Below are 25388 nucleotides of genomic sequence, written 5' to 3' on the forward strand. Positions count from 1 at the left end.
TACATTCAACAAGGTTAAAAAATAATTTAGCAAAAAAAAAAATCATAATTTAAAATAAAGCCTAATCAATAAATCTTAATTATTATTTAAATAAATATTTAATAAATTTAAAATATAATTGAATTTCTTAAACTAACCTACGATTAATAAATATTTTTGAAATTAAAGGTTTTTTACGGGATAATCTATGGAACAAACAAAATATTTATCAATTACAAAACATGTTGCATAAATAGATCAATATTATTAAAACAAAAAAAACCACTTTGACATATCTATATTTTGATAATAATGTTATATTGTGCCACATTTATATTTATGGTTTCCTTTTTAATATATCGTTTTCTAAATATTTGCATCATATATTTCCAACAAAATCAAAAGCAACAAAAATAAGACATGTTTCTAGTATATATTTATAAAAGTAATATGATGAAGACTTATTTATACTTTTTGATTACTGTATATCTATAATTTTTTCTTTTAAAATTTTGTACTAACGTTTTAATTACATAAAATTGCAAAAATGAACTTTAATATTTGGAATAAAAGATGACAAATTATGATACTATAAAAATTTGAATCAAACTGGATTGCATATTAGTCAACCATCGTTTCAATCGGTAATCTCATATTTTAGTAATTTTATGAGTTTATAAGGTTTTTAAATAATACTATTTTTTAAAACATAAACTGAATTACGTATCCGATTACCCATCTGACCGTGTGTCTAGATCAGATTTAAAAACACTGATTTAAATGGAAAAACAATTTAAATAAATAAAATTCTTATAAATTAACAAAATATTCATAAAGTTATAAGTAAAATTTTCATTATAAAATATTTCGCAATTTAAAAGAAAGAATCAAAATTTTGTGTTTTATTAAATTTGAACACAAACAACTGAAATAGCACAAATAGCTGAAATAGAAGGCAATTCAAAAAATTAGTGAAATGACACTCCCTAAAATATGAAGATAAATATATATGTAAATAAATTTAATTTTGAACATTTATTTTCTTTAAATTCTAAGAAATTTGTTAAATTTATATTTAAGCTATTTTGGTTATTAGGTTAACTAAATATGATAAAATATTTTAAAATGATAAAAACCACCTGGGCCTCACTAGTCGACATGGCGCGTTTGTTGGGCCAGAGACCTCTGTCTCGAACAAAATAAAATATACAAAAACTCGTCTATAAGTATCAGTTAAACCAACTCATTAGAATAAAAAAAAGAACTTTAATCATAGAGCATCCTCGTGTTGTGGCTGGAAGTGGAACACTGTTATTGATAATTTTATTGCTTAACTTATTAAAAGATATGTAATCAATGATAGAAGAAGAATGATGGTCATAATGTTTTGGCAGCAAAATCCACTTTAGAAATTTAAAAATTCAAAAGAAAAAGTAACAGGAAAACTATTAATTGGATATGATTATGGCGGACAAAAAGTAAAGAATGAACGAATGTTGTGTGCCAATTGGATATGACAGATTTAACCGAAAGAGTCTAGATATATTGGTGCAGTAGAGAATTATGCATGTGCTTATCTCAATGTTATGCATTTTCCGCATGTGCAGTAGAGAATAATGTCATGTATTCATCTTCAACATTGTAGGTCAAGCAAAAGCCGTTCCATAGCTAAGTGAAAGATTAACTGAACTCCTACATTTTTTGAGTTAATATATACTAGATGGTTGGCCCGCTTATGCGGGCTTAATAATTTTATAAATATTTATTGATACATATATTATTATTTTAATAATTATCATGATAAGTTTATATATATGACTATAATTGAAATTAATTTTTTAATCTTTATGATTAAAAATATTATTTTCAGATAACAATATAATATATATTAGAACTGTTTTATTTATTTTTGGCCAAAATTTGTATTATATTAATTTACGTTCAATTATCTAATCTAATAAATAAACATAAAATTATTAAAATAAAATTTTAATTATAGTACATATTATATATAACTATTTATTATATACATGATTGTATTATCTATATATATTCATGTTAATTAATAAACATGCATTTGTCACTAAAATCAACTTTTTATAAAACCAAATATATAAATGAGGTTAGACCATTATCTGATGTCGGCTCCTAATTGCTCTATCTGACGGGTTCCTAGGTGTTTCGTCCGTTTATGGGTACAAAAATATTTTCTAATTATTTATTAATATATGCATTACTAATGAAAATATTATAATTATAAATTATAATTTATTTATTTTTTTCATTTGAAAATTCTTACGTATTATAATTTTAAAAATGTTTCATTCATTATATTTATTGTTAATAAATAAATCTTAAAAATCACTTAATATTTTTTTGATTATATAAATTAAGAATTTTACTTGACTAATATATGTCTTTTTTTTTATTTTGAACTTTTTATTAAAAGTTTTTTTGGATTACAACACAATATATAAAAACAAATTTAAAATTAATAATTGTAAGAATTATCCAAAATCTTAAAATATAGATGTTAAACAAAAAAATAATTTATTTTAAATTTGTTTTTACTTTTAGCTAATATATATACTTTTTATTCATTAAGGGTACAATCGATATTAACCACTCCAACTTTTAACGTGAGAGCTCCATTGCGAAAAATCACTTCGCAAATAATAATATAGATATAGATATACATAGGCTTTCAAATTGTTTAAAACAAAAAAAAATTATAAAAATCTTATTACTAAACTACTTTTAACTTTTAAAATCCCAGGATCTGTTTTTAGTCAAGTTATTTTTTTGATACAATTATAGAATATATTTTTTTGAGAAAACAATTATAGAATATATTCTACGTACATATATGTGTTTCTAATGCAATTAAAGAAAACATCGATAAATGGTTTGAAAATTTTCACTTCGAAAATGCATGATGTTAATGCAATTCAAAATATTCGATAAAAGGCCATTGCAAACGGATTTTCTATCATCGGTTTGGAAATATTTGGTATGCAAATGCATGATGATAGAGTTCAATTTTTGGTTTTTCAAGAAAGTGTAAAAAGATATCTTAAGCTGTCTATGTCCTAAACACCTGCTACGGAAGTTTAGTTAGCTACCTAGGACTAGCGAATGGCGACACTGCGTTTCTTGTACGCCAAGCAATCTCAACACCTGTAGCAGAGAAACACCGAAGGCACATCTTCATCGTCTTCTATGGAATGACACTTAGTGTGGTGCCAAACCTTGCAAGCATCACAAGCCACCATTCTCTCACCGTCATCATCTATAGCTCCTCATCTGCAGTCAACGGTCCAGTTATCAAACCCACTTTCATACCTAAGCTCTGTCCATGTGTTTAGACCAAACCCTGTCACCAGAAACTCTCTCTTAATCTCACCACCTTCGGATTCTAGACCAGAGTTCTCATCTATCTTCTCAAGATATTTGTTTCTGATCTCCAACACTTCAAAACTCTCCATTACGCAGTAAGTGTCCCTCAGAGCTTTCTCTACAGCAGATTTCAACTCTCTGATGGTTGCGTTTTGAGAAACCATCACGAGCTCTCCAGGAGGTAACTTCCGGGTCAAGTCTCTGAGTAGCTCTTCGTGATTGGGCAGAACTTGGCAGCTTACTGTTATAAACTTCTGTTCCTGGTGAGACGGTAATGGCCACTCTTTGACAAAGCACTTGCAGTTCAAGATAACCTCAGACGCATCGATGTATACCTCTGAATAAGGATACGTTAACAAGAGTTTCCGATACAGATACATAATGTCTTGATACGGATCCAGTCCAGGAGTGGTTGATGATGCCTTTTGCTGCTTCGCTTCTTGATTGAGTTTGATGAGGGAGAATAGGAACATCTGTGATCCTGTAGTTTTGAACCTCTGAATGATTTGGTCTCCCATTAGCACTTTGTCAATGTGTTTGAGCAAGAAACTAATCTTTCCTCTATCACGACTGCTACCACTAATAATAGCTTGGAAAAGCTCTTGGCGAGTTAAGACGCTGTTTCGGTCTTTAAACGCATTGAGAGCCGCTTGTGCTGTCTCACTCAACCTCTCTCCAGACCATTTACAGCCTTCTCCCGCAGCCAGAGCATCGAACGAGTCATACAACTTAGTGGGGCGACTCGTATCTGAAGTGTCCTCATCATCATCTTCTCCAGGAACTGGACTTGAAGAGATTGCTGCTAGTGCTATTGCAGTCTTTCTTTGACTGGGAGCTTTGGACCTGAAGCCTGAAGGCAAGCATGAACTGAAGCAACTCAGAAAGGGTGACCAATGGGGTTTGACTGGATTCTCTGTAAAAACCGATGATCATCTTCATCGGTCTCTTTTCTTGTATCTTCCATGATGATCTTGTCAAGTTCCATAGAGATGAGAATGAGGATAGCTCGAGTATATTGATCTTTTCTGACCCCCAAAGTTTCCATGAGACAGCGTGTAATGCCGTTTCCCAAACCATGGGCGACCGTATGCAACACCATGGAGCAGCCTCAAATCCATTGATCTCTTCCTTGATGTATCGTCCAGTGAAATCTTCCTGAAGCCAATTTTTGGAGAGGCAAAATCACTGATGACAATTTCATAAACACTGTTAACTAAACTACGTAACATTTTTTGATAGAATATATCTAGTAATCATAAAATGGATAACAACATGCTTTTTGATAGGTTGGAAACCAAAAATAAAGTAGCGATTGGTTGTTAAAATTTATGTGATTCTATTTCAAAACTAACAGGTGTAATAAATTGATTATCATACTTCTTCAAAAATTAGTCTAGCATGAAAATGCCACAATGTCTTTTATAAATATGAAACTAATTCAAATATCAATTCAACAATGTCTCTGATAATATACAAAAAATTATTAGTCCAACGTGCACTAAAAACACTTCTACTAAAGGTTCTTTTATATATGTATAACTCATACAAACATAAATTATAATTTTACTAAATATCAAGAATTTCATCAGAAAAATATTGCGCTGGATGCTATAGTTGAAAACCTTTTCAAAATGCTCTAGTACCATAATCTTTTTATAGTTAGCAAAAAAATATTCATACCAACTTATTTTCGATGTGGAATTAATATTATTAACATCCTAAACAAATAAATAAATGTCGACAAAAAAACAAACAAATAAATATTATATTATATTATATATACACTTTAATATCAAATTCTTGTAAAAAAAAAGAGTTCTAGTCAATAAATGTAGAGAAAAGACTAGTAGTTGACCTGGTGTGAAGAGCTGATCAAAGGCGGTCCCAAAGATCCATGATTTGGTCGCCAGAGATGAAACTAGAAACACCATCACGGTTGATGCAGATCAAGTGACCAAAGCCATTGCAGTGAATCACACCATGTGCAGCAAATGACGAGAAGAAGAAGAAGACTTCACCTCCAAGCTATCTTTCTTTAACGGCTTCGTCCACTCATCACTCGCAGGGATTATCAAATGATACTTCCTCTTCGATACATAATGATGACTCCAACCTGTACATATATAATCAAAAGATCAAGAAAAGAAAAGTGTAATCGAAATCAAGAATCGAAGATGGGAAAGTCTTTTATACCGACGCATCTACAGAAATCGCAGAGAGGATTGGGAGGAGAGGAACCGACTGTGATTTGTTCTTCGATGACGAAGAGAGGGAAGCCCACGCCGGTTGCTTGGCTGGCAAGGAAGAGATGTGAGACGATGGTGTTGTTTCTGTCGAGGGTGTAATCTTGAGTCTCGGCGTAGTCTGTGAGAAACGATCTGATGTTGTCGCGGAAAGTCGTTGCGGGGAGGTTGACTAGGGGGGAAGAGTCGTTGATGATGAGGATCTTGGTGGCTTTTTGCCTCTCTGGTATTGCCATGATGGGAAAGGACTTTGCGAGGAAGAGAGCAAAAGAGAGGAGAGAGGTTTTGGTTTATATAGGAGTGTAATCATTTTTAATATAACACGTGACACAGGGGGATTTGTTGAGGGAGTGAAAAGACTCAGAGAGCAAAGGGGTCTCTATTTTCCGTTTTGAAGTGAATTGATTTGTGTTTCAAAGTAGTTTGCTAAAAGATATTAATTTTTTTTTTAGTTTAGTTTGAAAAATGTTGATGAACAAATCCTTTTTTAAGTTCAAAAAAACAAAAAAAAAAACAAATCCTTTTTTACAGGCATGTAAGAAAATAAAACTATAAAAATATCCTTTTCAAAAAAAGAAGAAGAAGTAAAACTGTAAACTAAAGTCTTGGTAGAAAATGTATATGATTTCTTAGAAGTTTTTATCTAGGCGTCTACCATTGTTTTTGTCGACTGCACCATTTCCGGGAGATAGCATATTCATCTTGCCGGATATGAATCTTTGGATTCGTGGACTACAAAGGTTGCTTTGCTATGACAGTTCACTTTTCTGATGGTTGGCGGGGAGAAAAGAAATGTATATTGTAAAGCCCAATTTTAAAAGAAAAGGTCATCATAAAATCTAACGAAAAACAATAAGTAGAATTGAACTCTATTCACGTAACAAATTAGGCCCAAAAATGAACTCGGAAGAATCATCTTGCAACATGCAATCAAGCGAGCAGGCAAACGGGGATCAGGTGGGAATACAAGGTATTTGCCGGAGACATCGATCTATGAAAGTTGAAACCATCGTCAGAGGAAATCTGAGGCCTTTTTAGAGCACTCCCAATAGGAGATTTTCTTTAAAGTATCTTAATATACATATATGCTATATGTGTATGTCTGTGTATATATATTAAGATACTTTGGAAGAGAATCCTCATTGGTATGAGCTGCTATAAGGTCATTATATAAGTTGATTCGTTTTTGTTTGGTTGGAGAGTTGATGATAATAAACTATAATGCGAAATATGTGTGGAGGATACTTTACATGGTTGGTTCCACGGTTATTCTTGAAAGGTTTCTATGTTAAAAATACTATAGAAACATTCAAACTGTTGTCCAACTTAGACTAAATCAACAAAGGGCACAACAAAATTTCTGAGTGGATAAAGAATTTAATAGGACAAAATTAAAATTCATCCACTCTGGTAGGTTAAGTTTTTTTATTGAGAAATGGACAAAAACTACGAATAAGTTTTAGAATTTTTGAAATGATATTTCAAAATTTAATCGAATTATAAAATCAGTTTTTAATGTGGAGTTTATCACTCAACAAATGAAAAGACTGTAAAAATATTAAAGAGAGCAAAAATCTAGCTTTTTAGAGCACCATTAACCCATATGCTTAATGGTTTTTTATTGATTTTTAATTTGAAAAAAAATAAATAAAAAAAAATTAGAGAAGAAACGGTGCTTAATTAAGCCTCAGAAGAAATTCGTTCCTTCTATTTGCTCAACAAAATAAAATTGACATATACTAATTAGATTTTTACTTGTTTTTTAATAAGCTTGACTCTCAACAAAATGAACTGAATGGAATTGGAATGGTTTTCTCTTATACTTTAGTTAATGTTATATTTAATTATATTACAATTATCTTATAAACCGTAGAAATTTGGATAATCTGTTCTTATATGGTTTATGTCACATGAGAATTTGAATGTTCTAATGATCTCGACTCTACTCAGAAAAGGTAGACAAGAAATGCATAAAAGTTCGTGAATTGGAGCGTTGCATATGACTTCATATGAATAACATTTTTCTCATCCGTTATTCTTTTGCAGACTTGTGCACTATAATCTATAAAGATTTATAGGCTTGTAGCTTTCTCATGTAACTTTAAAAAGAAAGTTTCCTTTGTCCACTCCACGTAGAAAAAGTATCGTGGTTTCATGTGGCCAACACGCGCACATTCACCTGAGTTCTGATCAAAACTAAAAACCCTTTCCCCTTGTCCCCATAGAACTTGTGTTGAACGCGTAGGATCTAATCGGTGAATACAGTTTTGGAGACGAAGTCAAAAGACTTTAGTGTTAGCTCGTGTTGGTGTTTCATCGCATATTATGTTCTCTTACGGTCCACTAAAAGATATTGCCAATATCGACATCAACACACCGTTAGGTGGATGATCGACATCAACATACCGTTAGGTGGATGATCCACCGTGGATCCCAAAGTATTATGTCTAACACTTTTATGGGGATGTGATTTATGTGATCATTATTTTTAGATTTTTACTTCCTTTTCTAATAAATAACATACGAAGTATTTTTATGGGAATGTGATTATTATATTCAAGCTAGTTATTTTTCAGTTTTTATATGTGAATATGTCATATGATGAGTTTTTAAAATCTTGTTAAACCCAAAAAAATAACTAAAGCTAAACCCATATTTTTATATTAAGACTTAGTAAGTGAGATAAGATTTACAACTATATATATTGCAAACTTAGCTCATACATGTACATAATTCTTTTACCGAATATCAATAAAGTTAAAATTTCATTAAAAAAACTTATGATAACTATTTTTAATAGATTTTTTACAAGTGGTAACAAATATGTAACTACAGTGAAACCTCTATAAATTAATAATGTTGGAACTACACGAAACCTATAATTTATAATTAATTTATAAAATATTAATTTATCGATATACTAATTAAGCCAAAAACTCAATTTGGGACTATAAAATTATATTATTTTATAGAGATTTTTAGTGCATATTAATTTATAGAGTATTAATTTAAAGATTTTTTTCTTCCAAATTTTATTAAAAAAGGCTGAAGCCCATATATTTATGCAAATCCTAAATGCCCAAACTAACGAAGTCCATGTAAAAGAAAACCATACAAATTGGGCCCAGGCCCATGACGCTAAACTCGCCACCGACAAACGTGTCTTGCCCTCAATATGTGTCACGAGACCGTTTCATCGCCACCGCCAGAAGAAACTGCGCCGATACTGGGACGCGTCTCACCGGACACACCAAGGGCATGCATACACGCCGCATACCACTTTATCACCATCGCTTCTTCCAATGGAAAGCATCAATCCATCTAGATCGAGATCTTATCCTTAAACCATTCGAAGCTACCACACTCAGATCCATCTTCAGTCCGTCGGAGAGCGTCATCAAACGAATCGAGATCTCATCCGACCACCAAGCAAACAAGAAAAGTGAAATAAAACCGGAAGCCCTTGAACCACCACCTCCATCTCATGGAACATCCCGAACCGACTACACCGACTCCCGCAGAGCCAAAACCACCAAACGGCTTCATAGACAAAGACCACGGATGCCGACAACGCAGAGCTAAGAGAGCCTCCATCCCCCGGGGACAAGAACCGGCGACAGCGGAGCTATACAAGTTTCCACCTCCCGGAAACTAAGCTAAAGGAGAAAAACACTTTCTACCTCTTTAAAACAAGCACATCAAATCGAGCAAAGAATCCAAAACAGACAAGGAAACACAACGCCGGACCGACGGTGGCTGTGGAAGCCCCTCAGTCGGCCAGAAACTCAGATCTCTCTTTATAATATAAAGAGGTTATACTGTACAAGAATGATAATATATTTAAATGAAACTAGATTTTGATCTGCACGTCCGTGCGGCTGTATATTTCAAAAATATATTGCTAATTATTTTTCATGTCAATATCAAATCTGGATAAAAAAATTCAAATCTGAAGAACAGAACCGATCACAATCTGAAAGAGTAATACCAAACCCGAACCAAAATTGATTAAAAATCCAAATTATTCAAAATTTTGATATTTAGATAACAAAAACCATAATCAATTCGAACCAATGTATTTTGGATATCAAAATGTATCCGAAAAGGATTTATATAATTATATATATATATATATATATATTAATTATTTTAGTTTTAATGTATATAAAAACATCCATAATATATATGATACTTTTAGGTTGGTTTAAATACTTGAAATATATAAAAATAGTCAAATTTAAATATCTAACATAGTGGAAGTACACTCAAAACACCAAAAATATTTAAAATAATTATTGATTTTTGATCCAAAATTTAAACCAAACCAATTTATATGTCAAGTTTAGGTATTCTGACATATGTTATTTAGATTTATATACAATATATTATTTTATTTATAGATTTAAAAATTCAAAATATATAATGAATTTAAAAATAATTTAAATGGGTTATTCGAACCTGAACTGAACCCGCAAAGATCCGAATATAATTCGAACTGAAATTTATAAATATCTGAATGGGGCTGAAATCTTTGACCTCGAAAACCTAAAACCCAAGCAGATCTGAAACAAACTCGAATGGATACCTGAACGCCCAACCCTAGTCATAATTTGAACTGAAATTTAGAAATATATGAATGGGGCTGAAATCTTTGAATCTGGAAACCCGAAACCCAAACAGATCCGGAACGAACCGGAATAGATACTTGAACGTCCAGCCCTAATCACTATTATGTATCATATATATGTCATCATATAATTAATGGTATTGGTCTATCATATAAATAATCATATAAGTAATAGTATTTTATATGTATCATCTTATAAATAATCATACATATAATATTCTTAAAGTTTAATGTGAAATATAAAAAACAATGATTTAAGTTGGTATATAAATTAATATTTTTGTTGTATTTTTATATATATTGAAAACATTTTTAATAATGGTTATTGGAAAATATTTTAGTAAAAAATAATTTTTTGAATATATGCATATTTTAAATCAATTTTTGATATAAATCAACTTTAAATTATTATTTTAATTTGAAATACGAACATAAAATTTAGATTTTATTTTATGATTATTTTAGACAAAAATGGTTTTAGGTAATTAGATTAGTCTATTTTGTATATTTTAAAACTGATATAATGGATTTCTAATTTTTATTAATAACATAAGGCATTACTTTTTTCGTGACATACTTTTATCCATGTTTCAAAGTTTTAATTTTATGCATTAATATTCTATGAATTATTATTAATTTTATGATATTTGTTTTGAAAATTGAACTCTTGAAATTTTTTTATTTGACTAAACTAAATAAGGTAATAATAATGTTTTAAAATTGTTTTATATAATATACTATTTATATTTCAGTTTGTGTTTTTATTTTCACTATGAAGAATTGTAAATAAAAAAAATTGTAAATATAGTGACAGAATTATAAATAAAAAGAAATATAGAAAGAATGTTGTTTAATTTATTATAAAAACAATGGCTAAATGTTTGAATTAAAAAAAAGTACTAAATATGTTATTCATGTTTTTAAGCAATTCTTATTTGTTATTAATTTATTGAAAATACAATGTCTAAATGTGTAAATAAAAGAAAGTACACATCTTTGCTATCCATGTTGCCAAACATATCTCATTTATTCTACTATTTTTGTTTCCAAACAATTAGTGTACTTCAACTTTAATAATATAGATAAAAAAAATAAAATGGGAAAATAAAAATATACATAATGATATATCATGTTAGATATTTTCCTCGTTCTTCGCGTATAAATACACCACAAAAAGAATTATACACACTATTTTGACTAGAATCTTTAACTATTCAAAAAAAAAATTACTAAACTAATCATAAAGACTAAGAAGTAGTCCACCACTGTGGATGTTCTTCGCGTATAAATACACCACAAACATATCTCATGTTTCCACAACTCAACACTTGAAGAAAATAAAAAAGATTCGATCTTCAAATGGCTTCGGACAAAGATATGATCACGAGAATCTCTATTGAGCCTGAGAATCAATCACTTCTCGATCATCACACGGAGAATCACTTCACCGCTGGAGAAGTCGTTCGTGACATCATCATCGGCGTCTCCGACGGTTTAACCGTTCCTTTTGCACTCGCCGCCGGGCTCTCCGGTGCTAATGCCTCTTCTTCTATCGTACTCACCGCTGGTTTGGCTGAAGTCGCTGCAGGCGCTATCTCCATGGGACTCGGCGGGTTGGTTAATTTTGATCTAATTACATTTATTTTTATTCGGCTTAAATCAACTATCATGCACTACCTACGAAATTACGAAACAATGGGTACAATTTTGGGTTTATTGATATCACACACGTTATTGAGAAAACGAATCCTACATCAACATGCAATGTTGTTTGAATCCTTGCTACTAATCATATAATTATAAGAAAAATGAATCCTGCTTCTTGTGGCAGAACCGTATTAAAAACTAGTTACATATGATTACTTGTCGATCGATCGGTAACTCTTACGGAGTCTTTTAGCAAAAAAAAAAAAAAACTCTTACGGAGTCTTGAATTGATGGTTGTCATATGCTTTTATTAATTCACCATCAAAAAGTAGTCCTATTTTTGGATTTGACCTACATTTAAATCTTATACACATTTTGGTCTGGTTCGGATTCAAATAAACTTTATACTTTTTTAAAAAAAAAATGGTTGTATTCGGAAACTATTTGACCATATCTGTTTAAATATTTTTATAACTTTGATCGGGTATGGATTCGGGTTTTCAGCTCAGGTTCTGTTCAGATTTAGTTACAAATGCCCTAGTCATGCATTCCTGTTCATGCAACATGCAATTATGATTTATACTTCTGTTTATGCATGCAACCATATGTTATCACTTGTTAATTATAACATAAGGTCTAGTTAATAAATTATATGTGATTTGAAGAAAAAGTAATATTTGGAAAAATTTGAAATGCAACTATTGTGTTTGATATAACTTTAAAAGTTTGAACTACAAAGAGAAGTATAACAAAATATTTGAACTACACACGTTTAGGTACTTAGCTGCCAAGAGTGAAGCAGATCACTACGCGAGAGAGATGAAACGAGAACAAGAAGAGATCGTGGCCGTTCCTGAGACTGGTAAGACCATAGATTAACTCAATCTAAACCGTCCACCGGATGAATAATCTTGTGTAACGCAATTTACGATATGGACTTTACAGAGGCAGCTGAGGTGGAAGAGATTCTGGCACAGTATGGTGTAGAGCCACATGAATCTTCACCGGTTGTTAATGCTCTTCGTAAGAATCCTCAAGCATGGCTTGATTTTATGATGAGGTTAGTCCAAAATCACCTTAGTTACGTTACTCGTTTATAACTTATCATTATTATTACCTTGTTTGTATTGGGTTATTAAACTATTAAGTAAAATCGAGGGGAACTTTTTGTTTTCTGCAAAAGCTGGGCTTATACTTTCCAGGTGTGGGCAAGATTCTATATGGTCCGACTTCCAATTTGAATCTTATAAAAACTTTATGTAAATATAATGTACACTTTTCAAAAAGAAAAATAAACAACATAAGTGTAGCTGAACTATTACAGTTAGTTAGTTTAGTATGGTTTATACATTTATTTGAATTAAACACTCTTTAGCTATCAATATAGGTTTCACATTCTGACGAAAACACACACATTATAGAGGTTAAGACTTGATTCTTTAAGTTAGTCTTTTCACACAGGTTTGAGCTGGGATTAGAGAAGCCGGATCCAAAGAGAGCTTTGCAAAGCGCGTTCACGATTGCAATCGCTTATGTTCTTGGAGGTTTAGTACCGCTATTTCCCTACATGTTCATACCGCAAGCCTTAAATGCGGTAGTGGCGTCTGCGGTTATAACTCTGATCGCTCTCTTCATATTTGGCTATGGAAAAGGACATTTCACGGGCAGCAGACCCTTTAGGAGTGCGTTTGAAACCACTTTTATAGGAGCGATAGCCTCAGCAGCTGCTTTCTGTTTGGCTAAAGTGGTGCAACATTAACGATAACAAAAACTAATGTTGCATTTAATGTTTTAAATTGACTTGTTTGTTGCATGCAATGTGTGGTGGTTGTCACGGTAAAAGTAAAACTTATTGTGACAAAGAAAACCCCAAAAATAAAATAAAAAGCTTTATGTGACAGAAGCCTGCGTTTCTAGAAAGGCGTTGGTGTTTGCCTTCGCGATTACAAAGTAAAATAGAAATTTTATAAACTAAATAAATTAATAACTACTATATAGTAAACAATTCATCAATTATAAATTGAACCGGTTCAAAATATCATATAAATTAATAAAGACACAATAATTTAAAGATTTATGTAAATATATAGTTTTACTAAAATAATAAATTAATAATTTATATACATTTTATATAATTAAAAATATATTAAATTAATAATCATAAATTGCATTATTTGTTTATATTCACAATATAGTTTATTTCTATTTTTCTTAAGATTTGATAATATTTTGATGATATTTAATAAAGCCATTCCTATTACATATTTAAATTATATGATACATATTTCATGTACATCAAAAAATATAATAAGAATAATTTAAAAATCGAATTTATAAAAGAATGAATATATAAAAAGTGAAATCAATTCTTTTTCTTATTTATAAAAAATATATTCTAAAAAAGAAAAATAGAAAAAAAAATTATAAATAATAATTCTATAAATTAATATCATACTATAGTCTCATGATTATTAAATTATAGAGTTTGCACTGTAGTATGTATATTATTTCTGCCTCCTAAAATACGACAAAACAAACATTGAAGGGGTAACCAGTCATTATATTTTTTTTGGTAACCTAAACTAGTCATTATATTGATTCAAACAATCTTGAGATTGTTTTGTTGTCCATATTATGTCTTACTCTTCCGCACAATCGTTTAACTCTCTTTAGTACAATGACAAACAGAACATACATTCTTCTGCCATCAATCAATGTAAGCTTCGAAAATGCATGTATTTGCATAAGTGTTAATAGTCTCAATAAGTATCTCAGGAACTGCATCAAACATATTATTGTATTGCCCATATTAGACATCTTGTTTCAAGAAGAGTTGTAGCACTGAAAATTGCTGCATATCAATGTAAAGTCTCTCTCTCATTGAAAGCCTTTTAGCAAAAAAAAAGTCTCTCTTTTATTGTCCAGCCAGCTCCAACTATTTGATTTTCTTTCTGTACTCAAAGTTTTTGTTAAAGCATTCCAACAGTTATTTTTTCTTAGGGTTCTCAAAAATTTTAAATATTAAAATAATAACATAAGTAGAGAGTGTGAGGTAAAGTTCTCCGCATAGGATTTTCAGAAACCATTTTAATATTTGTGTTGCCATATGTCATGATATAAATAACTCTATTACAAACAAAATTAATTTCAATCAGAAGATTTTATTCTGTTATAATATTAATATTTTAATTCACGCTTTTGAAGCACGAGTTTTACGGTTAATAACAATATTTTATATAGATTAGTGTTTTGGTTTTGATATATACATTAGTAAATTAAATAGTTGTATTATGTCAGAAAATAAAATTATTTTATATGCGAATGGGATTAGATACTCCAGTAGTCCTAGCCGTAAACGATGGATACTAGGCGCTGTGCGTATCGATCCGTGTCTGGATGCTTTCAAAGAAAATTTTGCTTTATAGATAATCTTTTCAGGGGTACAAACAATTAATAAATTAACCCGTATCGACCAAGATCTATTGTTGAACCAGTAAATTTAGAGACCCGTATATAATCATGTTCAGAATTAGTTAAATTTATGTATGTAAAAATCTTATAAAACCTGATACAAACCCAAAAACTCATAATTAACCCGTGATTTGCTAATGGTTGATCCTATAAAAACCAAATTAAATATGATGGTTTTAAAAAGATGATTCAAACTTTCTTATACTTTTAATTAATACATAAATTTGAATCAATTATTTGATTTGTGATTTTTTATTCTTAATAAAAAATTTCTATATCATTTAAAGAACATGGAAAAAGTAGTGACAAAATAAACTACAATTTATTGTTATAATATAAATTTGTATATTTTTATTTTAGATTTAAAATTGATTTATTATAATTTTATATACTTGTAACTTAATTTTTAGCCAAAGCCTAATTTTGTAAAACAATTAGTTAAACAATTTGTTTTTCATGGCAAAACTAAATTGAATAAAAATAAAAATAATGATATTAAATTATACTTTGTAAAAACATGAGTTTTTTATATTAATTTATCATTTTCAATAGTGTATAGAATTATATTATTATATTTTATATATCAAAATTACTAATCTATTGATTCTCGGTTCAACTAACCTAGTGAGTTATCCAATTTAATATCTGGATCGGGTTTTAAAATATTCCTTTTTAGAATGGTCCCGAGTTTGTAATGAATTTCTTATAATTTAAAATGTTGTGAAATTATATGTCAAAATACTTCAAATTTCAAAAAGGGTAATATGTTAGATGTATATCCTTTTCTTTATTTGGTATAATATGTGGTACAATATGTGATTAAAATTCTAAAGCACAAAACAAAATTGACATAGGATTTTTTGTTTAATTCTAATTTTAATGTTTAAAATGATTAGTTAAAAAGTGAGTATGAAGTTAATATTTATTTTATTATGTGAACTGGAAATAAGATTAATTAGTATTCAAAAATGGTCAAATAAAATTATATTTGAGAATTTATCACGTTAAAGTACAAATCTAGGATACTCAATTAAGATACGAAGCATAATTTGGAATAAATCTCTAGTATATTTACAAAAAAAATTGAATAGATAAATATTTTGGGATTGTCATTAATTATTTTCTATTAATTAGTAAAAATATAGGACAAAATCTTGTTAAAATGTAAGTTAAAGATTTATACCTTAAAAGAGAATCATTCTAAAAATTTACTATAAAAAGGTTATTTGACCAATGTTTAACTATTTATTATTTTTGATCCTACCATTAATTAATCTAATATACAAAAGTATAAGTATTTAAATGAATCCTATTATTATTTCTTATTTCATGTGATAGACTTCTTTTCTAAAATATTTTATTACCTAACATTATGTTTGTTATGCAATATTGTTATACACAATTTTATGTTCAGAATAGACTTACAACATTTACACATTAATTATAAAAATGATTGTATTATCCAAAGTATAATTTAAAATTTTTGAAATTTTACCGAAATCTGAAACTATAACCAAAAACTCAAATCCAAAACTTAAAATAATATTTAAAATACTGAAAACATATTTAAATACCCAAATATACATAATATATACAAAACATTTTAGATACTTTTGGTACCTGGACTCAAACAGAGATTCATGGATCCAAAAACAAATCCAACATATATTTTGATCCATCCATCCATGACCCGAACCTGTGTTTTAGATGATGATTGTTTATTTTATTTTTAGATTTTAGTTTTTAATTTTTGGCTTTTAGTTTTTGGTTTTTGAATTTTATTTTTAGTTTTTGGTTTTTGATTTTGTTTTAGATTTTAGTTTTTTTCAAAACTTGAATGGTAATTTTAGATTTTCTTTTTTTTTAAGATTAAAATTAGGGCTTATTGCAAAAGTGACTCAAAACTTGAATTCAAACAGAAAACTAACCTTTTCTTTTGACTCATTTTTTTTTTTGAGTTTTTAACCCCACATCTGCATTTTATCTACGAAAATGCCATTAACCCTTTTTTTTTTTTTTTTTTTCGAAAATGGCTTCTTTACTGTCTCAACCTCATTTTCTTCAAGTATTTACAATATTGCCACTGCCATGAATAGTGGGAACAACCTTGTACGAACTGTTTGGAGCTTTTAATGCCCTTTAATGCACGTAAATCTCTTTACACTCTCTCTGTTTCAATTGTTATGAACTAAAAACAACATTTCTTTCACTTTCTCTCCATATTCATCCAAAAAACTGAAGCTTTTGATTCAAAATTGTTTGGAGCCATATTTCTTTCGTTTTGACTTACGGTTGCTTTCGTTTGAGGTTCTGGGTGGTTGGAGAAGACCCTGTGTGCAAACAAAGTCATCTCACCTAGTTGAAGGTACGAATTTGAATTTTTTTCAAAATCTGTTCGCGTAGAAGACTTACAAGTAAGTCATCTGTATGTAGAAGACTTACTGATGAGTCTTCTGGTCAAACGGACGACTTAAACTAAGTCGTCCAGCTTTGTTTGGTGAAAAAAAACAGTCCAGACGACTTATATATAAGTCGTCTACGAGAAACAGGCTAGTTTTGCATTTGACCGAATCGTGTCAGATCTTTGACTATTTCTGGACGACTTATAATTCAGTCGTCTCTCGGAAAGTTAAAATTTCAATATTTTATTAAACTAGACGTCTTAGGTTAGTTTTGTAGTTGAAAAATAAAACTTCATAATTTAATTTTTACCAGACGACATAATATAAAGTCGTCCCGTCAGAAGACTTAATTTAAAGTCGTCCGGGGAAAGCAAAGTCGTCCAGAATTTTTCCCAATTAAGTCGTCCAAACCTTGCTTATCCCGGACGACCTTAAATTAAGTCGTCTAGCTGGACGACTTTTAGTTAAGTCGTCTGGAGAAAGTTAAATTTCAAGTTTTAGTTTTCAATTACAAAACTAACCTGGGACGACTTACGTGTAAGTCGTCTAGTTTGAATAAAATATTGAAATTTTTACTTTCCAGAGACGACTGATTTATAAGTCGTCCAGAAATAGTCAAAGATCTGACACGATTCGGTCAAATGCAAAACTAGCCCGTTTTTCGTAGACGACTTATATATAAGTCGTCTGAATTTTTTTTTTTAACAAACAAAGCCGGACGACTTAGAATTAAGTCGTCCCTTTTAATTTTCAATTGCAAAAGTGACCTCTTTAGACGACTTACCTTTAAGTCTTCTGGACGACTTAAATCTAAGTCGTCTGCGATAATGTTTGTTGAACTTCTTCATTTTCTCTATGTTTACTAATGTGTTTTATTTTGAATATTTGCAGATGATTTTTAAGTTACATGCAGTGTATGGAGAATGGTTGTTGAGAGATTTCCGTTGGGATTTTGTGGTTGATGATCTCAAAGGAGCAAGATTGTTTTTATTGAATGAAGATTCAACACATGCTGAACTTGTTGCAATGGCTCAAGAAGATTATAACCTGGACATGAGATCAGTGACTGTGGAGATTAGCTACTCATTACCAGCAGAAATGATGATGACTCCAAGCAGTCCTCCCATTCATGTTACAAGTGATAGACAAGTTCGAAACTTGCTCGAGATATTGAGGAACGAGAATGCTTTCCTCCAAACGTAAAGCGTGGTCCGGGGAGACAGAAGAAATCAAGATGGCAATCTTGGTTGGAGCTATCTAGGATGAGGGGACACAAACCCAGGAAGAAACACAGGGCACGGAGATGCTCAAACTGCAAGGAAACTGGCCATACGAAACCACAATGTACACAACCAGTTGACTAGTTGTCCAGACGACCTAAATATAAGTCGTCCAGTCTTGATTACCCGTCCAGACGACTAATTTCTAAGTCGTCCAGTGTTTCGTCTACCTTCTACGAGTCGTCCAGTGTATTAGACTACCTTCTACTATCCCTTCAAGTGTATTTTTTTAGACGACCTTTTACGAAGTCGTCCAGTGTATTTAAGTCGTCCAGTGTATTTAAGTCGTCCAGTGTTTAGACTACCTTCTACTATCCCTTCAAGTGTATTTTTTTTTAGACGACCTTTTACGAAGTCGTCCAGTGTATTTTATTTTAGACTACCTTATTTTTTTTAGACGACCTTATTTGTAAGTCGTCCAGTGTATTTTATTTTTAGACTACCTTATTTTTTTTAGACGACCTTATTTGTAAGTCGTCCAGCTGGAAAACCTTCCAGACGACTTATTTGTAAGTCGTCCAGCTGGAAAACCTTCCAGACGACTTATTTGTAAGTCGTCCAGCTGGAAAACCTTCCAGACGACTTATTTGTAAGTCGTCCAGCTGGAAAACCTTCCAGACGACTTATTTGTAAGTTAGAAAATCTATACAAGTTAGAAAATCAAATAAATCATACATGCCCACAAACATACAAATAGATTTGTGTAAACAAATAGTTCAAATATACAAATAGATTTGTGTATACAAATAGTTCAAATATACAAATTGATTTGTGTATCTATACAAGTTAAAAATCTATACAAGTTAAAAAATCTATACAAGTTAAAAAATCTATACAAATTGATTTGTGTATCTAATCATACATGCCTACAAACATACCACCATCCTCATTATCTTTCAGATGCTGATCAACAAGCTCCGTCCATATAGCCAAAGCCATAGTATCCCTCATAGTCTTCGCATTGGACCTAGCAAAGTCTTTAGGGCTAAAGGGGACCCCAAGAGCATGACATTCAATGTACTTTGCAGCGTACACGCCACAATCACCATTGTTGGCCGTGGGTACATCTTTGAGGAGTCTCTCATAAGTGTATCGCTCCAACCCATGCATCTGGTCTCCGCACTCCACAATCAGATAAGGGACCATCTCGAGAAAAGGCTCCATTATCTCATCCCATCTTTCTGGTATGGTAGTTGAAGGTATGCTGTCCCAGACGACTATGTGCCTCTTAGGGATCGATATCCAAATAGCCACCCAATGTTTGTTGTCCAAGTTCAGTGGCGCATAGATATCATCAATGTCCTCCCCCACTTCTTGTTTGATTGGCAAAATGAAGGCATTGATCCGTCATACAAACTCGCCGCCCCACTAGGTAGCATTTTTCCTAAACCATTGTGATCAGACGACGATGTTTTGAAGACCAGATACTGTTCTCTCCAAGACTGGGTAAAGTTGTGATCCAGGAAGCACATTCGCTCGCTCCGGAAACATTGTGGGTTCTCCTTATACCTCTGCCTCAGCACATTCATCCAAGCATCTATATGCTGCATATAAAATAATACAAGTTAGAACCTTCCAGACGACTTACAAATAAGTCGTCTGGAAGGTTTTCCAGCTGGACGACTTACAAATAAGTCGTCTGGAAGGTTTTCCAGCTCGAAAAACCTTCCAGACGACTTATTTGTAAGTCGTCCAGCTGGAAAACCTTCCAGACGACTTATATATTTACAAATCTATACAAAGACAAGTTACCAGACGACTTATTTGTAAGTCTTCTGGAAGGTTTTCCAGCTGGACGACTTACAAATAAGTCGTCCAGCTGGAAAACCTTCCAGACGACTTATAATTTACAAATCTATACAAAGACAAGTTACCAGACCGACTTAAAGATAAGCAGAAGACTTACTACGTCTTCCAGCCATGCTTTGGATGTCCGGAGTTTTTGATACCACCAAGTTGGTGATGTACGTGGTTTGTCCTCTTCCTTAGTGAAATAATCACTGCAAACAAAAAAGCAATCAGTTTTGGTAGACTAAATCAAGCTATTATGGGTAAAGCAATCACTTACGGATCAGTTTTCAACCAATCAGCGAGCTCCTTCATCTTAGGTCTGTTTAGTGTGGGAAATGGATTATACTTTCCCACTCTAAGGAGTTTCCTTCTCTCTGCCGTATAAGGAGATATCTGCGTGGGAGCAGGTTTCTTCGTTCGTTCACTCCTTGCACGCACAGAAGCAGTGGGAGCTGTTTGGTCCAATACAACCAGGCTCGGTTCTGAAGCTGAAGCTGGATCGGTGGAAGCGAAGCTCGGTTGTTGATCGTTGGAAGCGAAGCTCGGTTGGTCAGTGGAAGTGAGAGGAACAATCTCTTTGGAGGTGACACCATCTGCTTTATCCTCCGGCAAGATCTTATATACCGAGATCGCCTCATCTGCTGTATCCTCCGGCAACAATCTCTGCAATAAAAGAGAACAAGTTAACCCTGGACGACTTAAATAAAAGTTGGGAGAGGATTTGGTTCCTGCTGGAGTTCAGACGACTTATTTGTAAGTCTTCTGGAAGGTTTTCCAGCTGGACGACTTACAAATAAGTCGTCTGGAAGGTTTTCCAGCTGGAAAACCTTCCAGACGACTTATTTGTAAGTCGTCCAGCTGGAAAACCTTCCAGACGACTTATATATTTACAAATCTATACAAAGACCAGACGACTTAAAGATTTGATATTAACCTCTTTGGGCAGAGGAGAAGGCTGTTTCTTTTGTGGAGAAGGCTTTTTCGTTTTGAGGAGCAGGCTGTTTCGTCTGAGGAGCAGGCTGTTTAGTTTGAGGAGCAGGCTGTTTCGTTTGAGGAGCAGGCTGTTTAGTTTGAGGAGCAGGCTGTTTAGTTTGAGGAGCAGGCTGTTTCGCCTTTTGAGGAGTAGGCTTTGCCTTTTGAGGAGCAGGCTGTCTGGTGGGAGGAGTAGGATGATTGGTTTGAAGTGGAGGCTGATCCTTTTGAGGAGTAGTCTGTTTGTTACTAGCCCCGGTTTCTGGGGCTTGTGGGGTAGGGTGTTTTTTACTAACCCCGGTTTCTGGGGCTTGAGGGGTAGCCTGATTGGTGACACCAACCTTCTTCTCCACAGCTTCCAATCTATCGGAGATCTTCCTAATCTCCCTGATGCACTTCTTAAACCCCTCTTTCATCATGTCACCTAAGTCCTTGAACATGTTTTCTAACTCCTCTCTGGTCACCCAACTAGCCTCTTCTCTAGCCTCTTCTGTAGCCTCTTCTGTAGCCTCTGTAGGAGCCTCTTCTCTAGCCTCTTTAGGAGCCTCTTTAGGAGCCTCTTTACGAGCTTTCTTCCGAGGTCTCTGATTGTCTTCCTCCACCTCCTCCACAACCATCTCTTTGGCTCTTTTCGATGGAGTCACAAACTTGGGTTTTGTACCAGTGACTTCCCAGCAATCCATGGTCCACTTCCACGGTCTCCGATCATACATCACTTTAATGATGTTCTCCGCGGGCACGTCATCAACCTCAGAGTCCCATTTTGGCCACATTTCACTAATGTCCTTCTCAACAAAGTTGATCACGCGGGTCTGCAGTAAATAGAAGAAGAATCGAGTTAGATATTTGAAACAAAATACTAAATAGACGACTTAATTATAAGTCGTCAACTAAGTCGTCCAGCTGGACGACCTTCCAGACGACTTATTATAAGTCGTCTACTAAGTCGTCCAGCTGGACGACCTTCCAGACGACTTATAATAAGTCGTCTACTAAGTCGTCCAGCTGGAAGACCTTCCAGACGACTTATAATAAGTCGTCTACTAAGTCGTCCAGCTGGAAGACCTTCCAGACGACTTATAATAGTCGTCTACTAGTCGTCCAGCTGGAAGACCTTCCAGACGACTTATAATAAGTCGTCTACTAAGTCGTCCAGCTGGAAGACCTTCCAGACGACTTATAATAAGTCGTCTACTAAGTCGTCCAGCTGGAAGACCTTCCAGACGACTTATAATAAGTCGTCTACTAAGTCGTCCAGCTGGAAGACCTTCAGACGACTTATAATAAGTCGTCTACTAAGTCGTCCAGCTGGAAGACCTTCCGGACGACTTAATTAAGTGAAGATGGAAAGGTACCTGACTCAAGATAGCAGCTTTCATGAATCTGCGGCCTCTGCTGCCGTCGTAAGCCAGAATCGGTGGAGACGGACTGTTTGCTCTGGGTAGACCAATACTAGCACCCAATCCCGGAATAGCTTCGTACGCCCAGACCTGAAGAACTTGTATAAAGCCATCCACGGTGTAACAGCCAGTAATATCTTTGTTCCACAAAGAGTCCATCAGCACCTTAAACGCGACTCTCCCCCATGGATAATTCTCAAACCTTTCTAAATCCATCACTAGCCTTGCGAGAGTAGCTCGTGTAGCGCTTGAGAACTTTTTCCCTTCAATGAATCCAGTGAAGATGGAAAGGTACGCGAGTCGCTTGCGATCTTCCCTGGACCAATCCCCGCATCTCTTCAGTGCTGCTATTATCTGATCAGTACTTGGCCCAGCTTCCCGATGAACTCCCATCATCTCCCAGAAAGAAACCATCTGTGGGGTAACTTCACATTCTGGTGTCTCAAGGTCCTCGATGTAGTCGCAGTTTAGACCAGTGATGTTTTCAAACTCTAACAGTGAAAACCTCGCAGGTTCTGGACCAACGAGACACCACATCTCGTACTTCTTCTTAATGTCCAGCTTTAAACCGAGCAAGTGGTGAACCAGCCTTGAAGCCCAACCAAATCCCTGCTCCTTGAACTTGATGAAAACTCCCAATCTCGACTCCTTGAGCTCTTCAAATTCAGCATCAGTGAGAGCTTCCCTAAGAGCAGTATGCAACTTCGTGTTATCCGTATGATACGAAATGCTATTGTGGGGTTCTGGCTCTTCCCCTAATGTGTATAACCTACGGGGGAGTTCTGGAATATCCATCCTTTTTGTCTGCAAAATAATCAAAGACAACAATAGAAGTCAGAACACAAGCTAAATCAATCACGCCTTAATTGTTACTCCAGACGACTTAGTAGACGACTTAAATATAAGTCGTCTAGAAAGTCGTCCAACTGGACGACTTAGTTGACGACTTATATTTAAGTCGTCTGGAAGTCTTCCAAATGGACGTACTAAGTCGTCCAGGTTGAAGACTTTCCAGACGACTTACTTACAAGTCTTCCAGTAGAAAAATTTCAAGCGGACCTGATTAGTCGCAGAAGGAGTTCGAGTACTCGTCATTGTGGTTATAGATCTGAAAAAATAAACGTGAAACGGTGAGAATGAGTAAATTGAAAGAGACAACGTTTTATGTTCATCTTTTCCACGAGTTTGATGACTTACCGGCGTTAGGGTTTACAGAGAAACGGCGCTACGGTTTTACAGAGAAGAAGCGGCGGCGCTAGGGTTTAGAAGAAGCGGCGGCGCTAGGGTTTAGAAGAAACGGCGGTGCTAGCTAGTGTTTAGAGTAAGCGGCGGTGAGAACGTTGGTGAGCACGGTGGCGAGGGGCGACGGTTTGTTCGGAAATAGTGGAAGCGGGGGCGCTAGGGTTTAGAGGAATCGGCGGCGCTAGGGTTAGAAGAAGCTGCGGCGACAACGGTGAGAATGAAGTGAGATAGATAGCCGACGTTGAGAACGATGGTTGTTCGGAAATAGTGGGATTCGAATCGCCTTTGATATCGCCGGTGAGAGAGAACTGTTAGGGTTTCTGTTCGCCGGAAAATGAAAAAAAAAAAAAAAATCACCTTATATTGGGGTAAATAATCCGGTTAGCTTAAAAGTACATTGGTAAACTTTAAGGTTTGGTCCGGTTTAGACGACTTATTCTGGCTGATAATGTACATCAGACGACCTAATATTTAGTCGTCTGGGAACAGAAGACTAAATATTAAGTCGTCCAATACCCTAAATGAACCCCTAAACTAAAATGACTAAATTAACTTACTAACCACGTTATAAATCAAATTATACTTCAATAGTGTTTACTATACACAGAAACGAACACGCCTAGGTAATTTTAAAAATTTTTCAAAAACGGTTTTAATGCTTTCCAAAATCTAACCCTAAGAACACATACAATACTACAACATAGTTGATGAAACATAAACTAAAGAATATCATGACTCACTACTTTCACTCATCTTGGGCTGAAAACAATTGAAATTTGTTATATATTAATTTATATCTCTTAAGACATATGTTAATTACATAATTCCAATTTTCACTTATCAAAATATTTTTTACAAAATTTTTAAATTATTTTAGAATAACTGTCCAGACGACTTAACTTAAAGTCGTCTGGACGACTTTATTTTCAAGTCGTCTG

At 33.3% G+C, this 25388-nt stretch overlaps 2 protein-coding genes across 2 annotated transcripts; one reads left to right on the top strand and one right to left on the bottom strand.

Annotated features, from left to right (window-relative positions):
• Window positions 1-3107: 3107 nt before the first annotated feature.
• On the bottom strand, window positions 3108-5856 carry LOC108808003 (PHD finger protein At2g01810). The gene is given in 7 exon segments (XM_018580213.2): window positions 3108-4226; window positions 4228-4333; window positions 4335-4408; window positions 4410-4530; window positions 5231-5358; window positions 5361-5488; window positions 5569-5856. Coding segments are annotated over 7 exon segments (1962 nt in total). The 5' UTR covers window positions 5855-5856.
• A 5705-nt stretch (window positions 5857-11561) lies between these two features.
• LOC108810734 (vacuolar iron transporter 1) lies at window positions 11562-13787 on the top strand. Its single transcript, XM_018582820.2, has 4 exons — window positions 11562-11858; window positions 12669-12754; window positions 12838-12952; window positions 13354-13787. The coding sequence occupies exons 1-4, from the start codon at window positions 11605-11607 to the stop codon at window positions 13649-13651; spliced, it is 753 nt and encodes a 250-aa protein (XP_018438322.1). The 5' UTR covers window positions 11562-11604; the 3' UTR covers window positions 13652-13787.
• Window positions 13788-25388: the final 11601 nt, after the last annotated feature.

Source organism: Raphanus sativus, chromosome 6 (assembly GCF_000801105.2).
Source record: "Raphanus sativus cultivar WK10039 chromosome 6, ASM80110v3, whole genome shotgun sequence".
Lineage (NCBI taxonomy): Eukaryota > Viridiplantae > Streptophyta > Magnoliopsida > Brassicales > Brassicaceae > Raphanus > Raphanus sativus.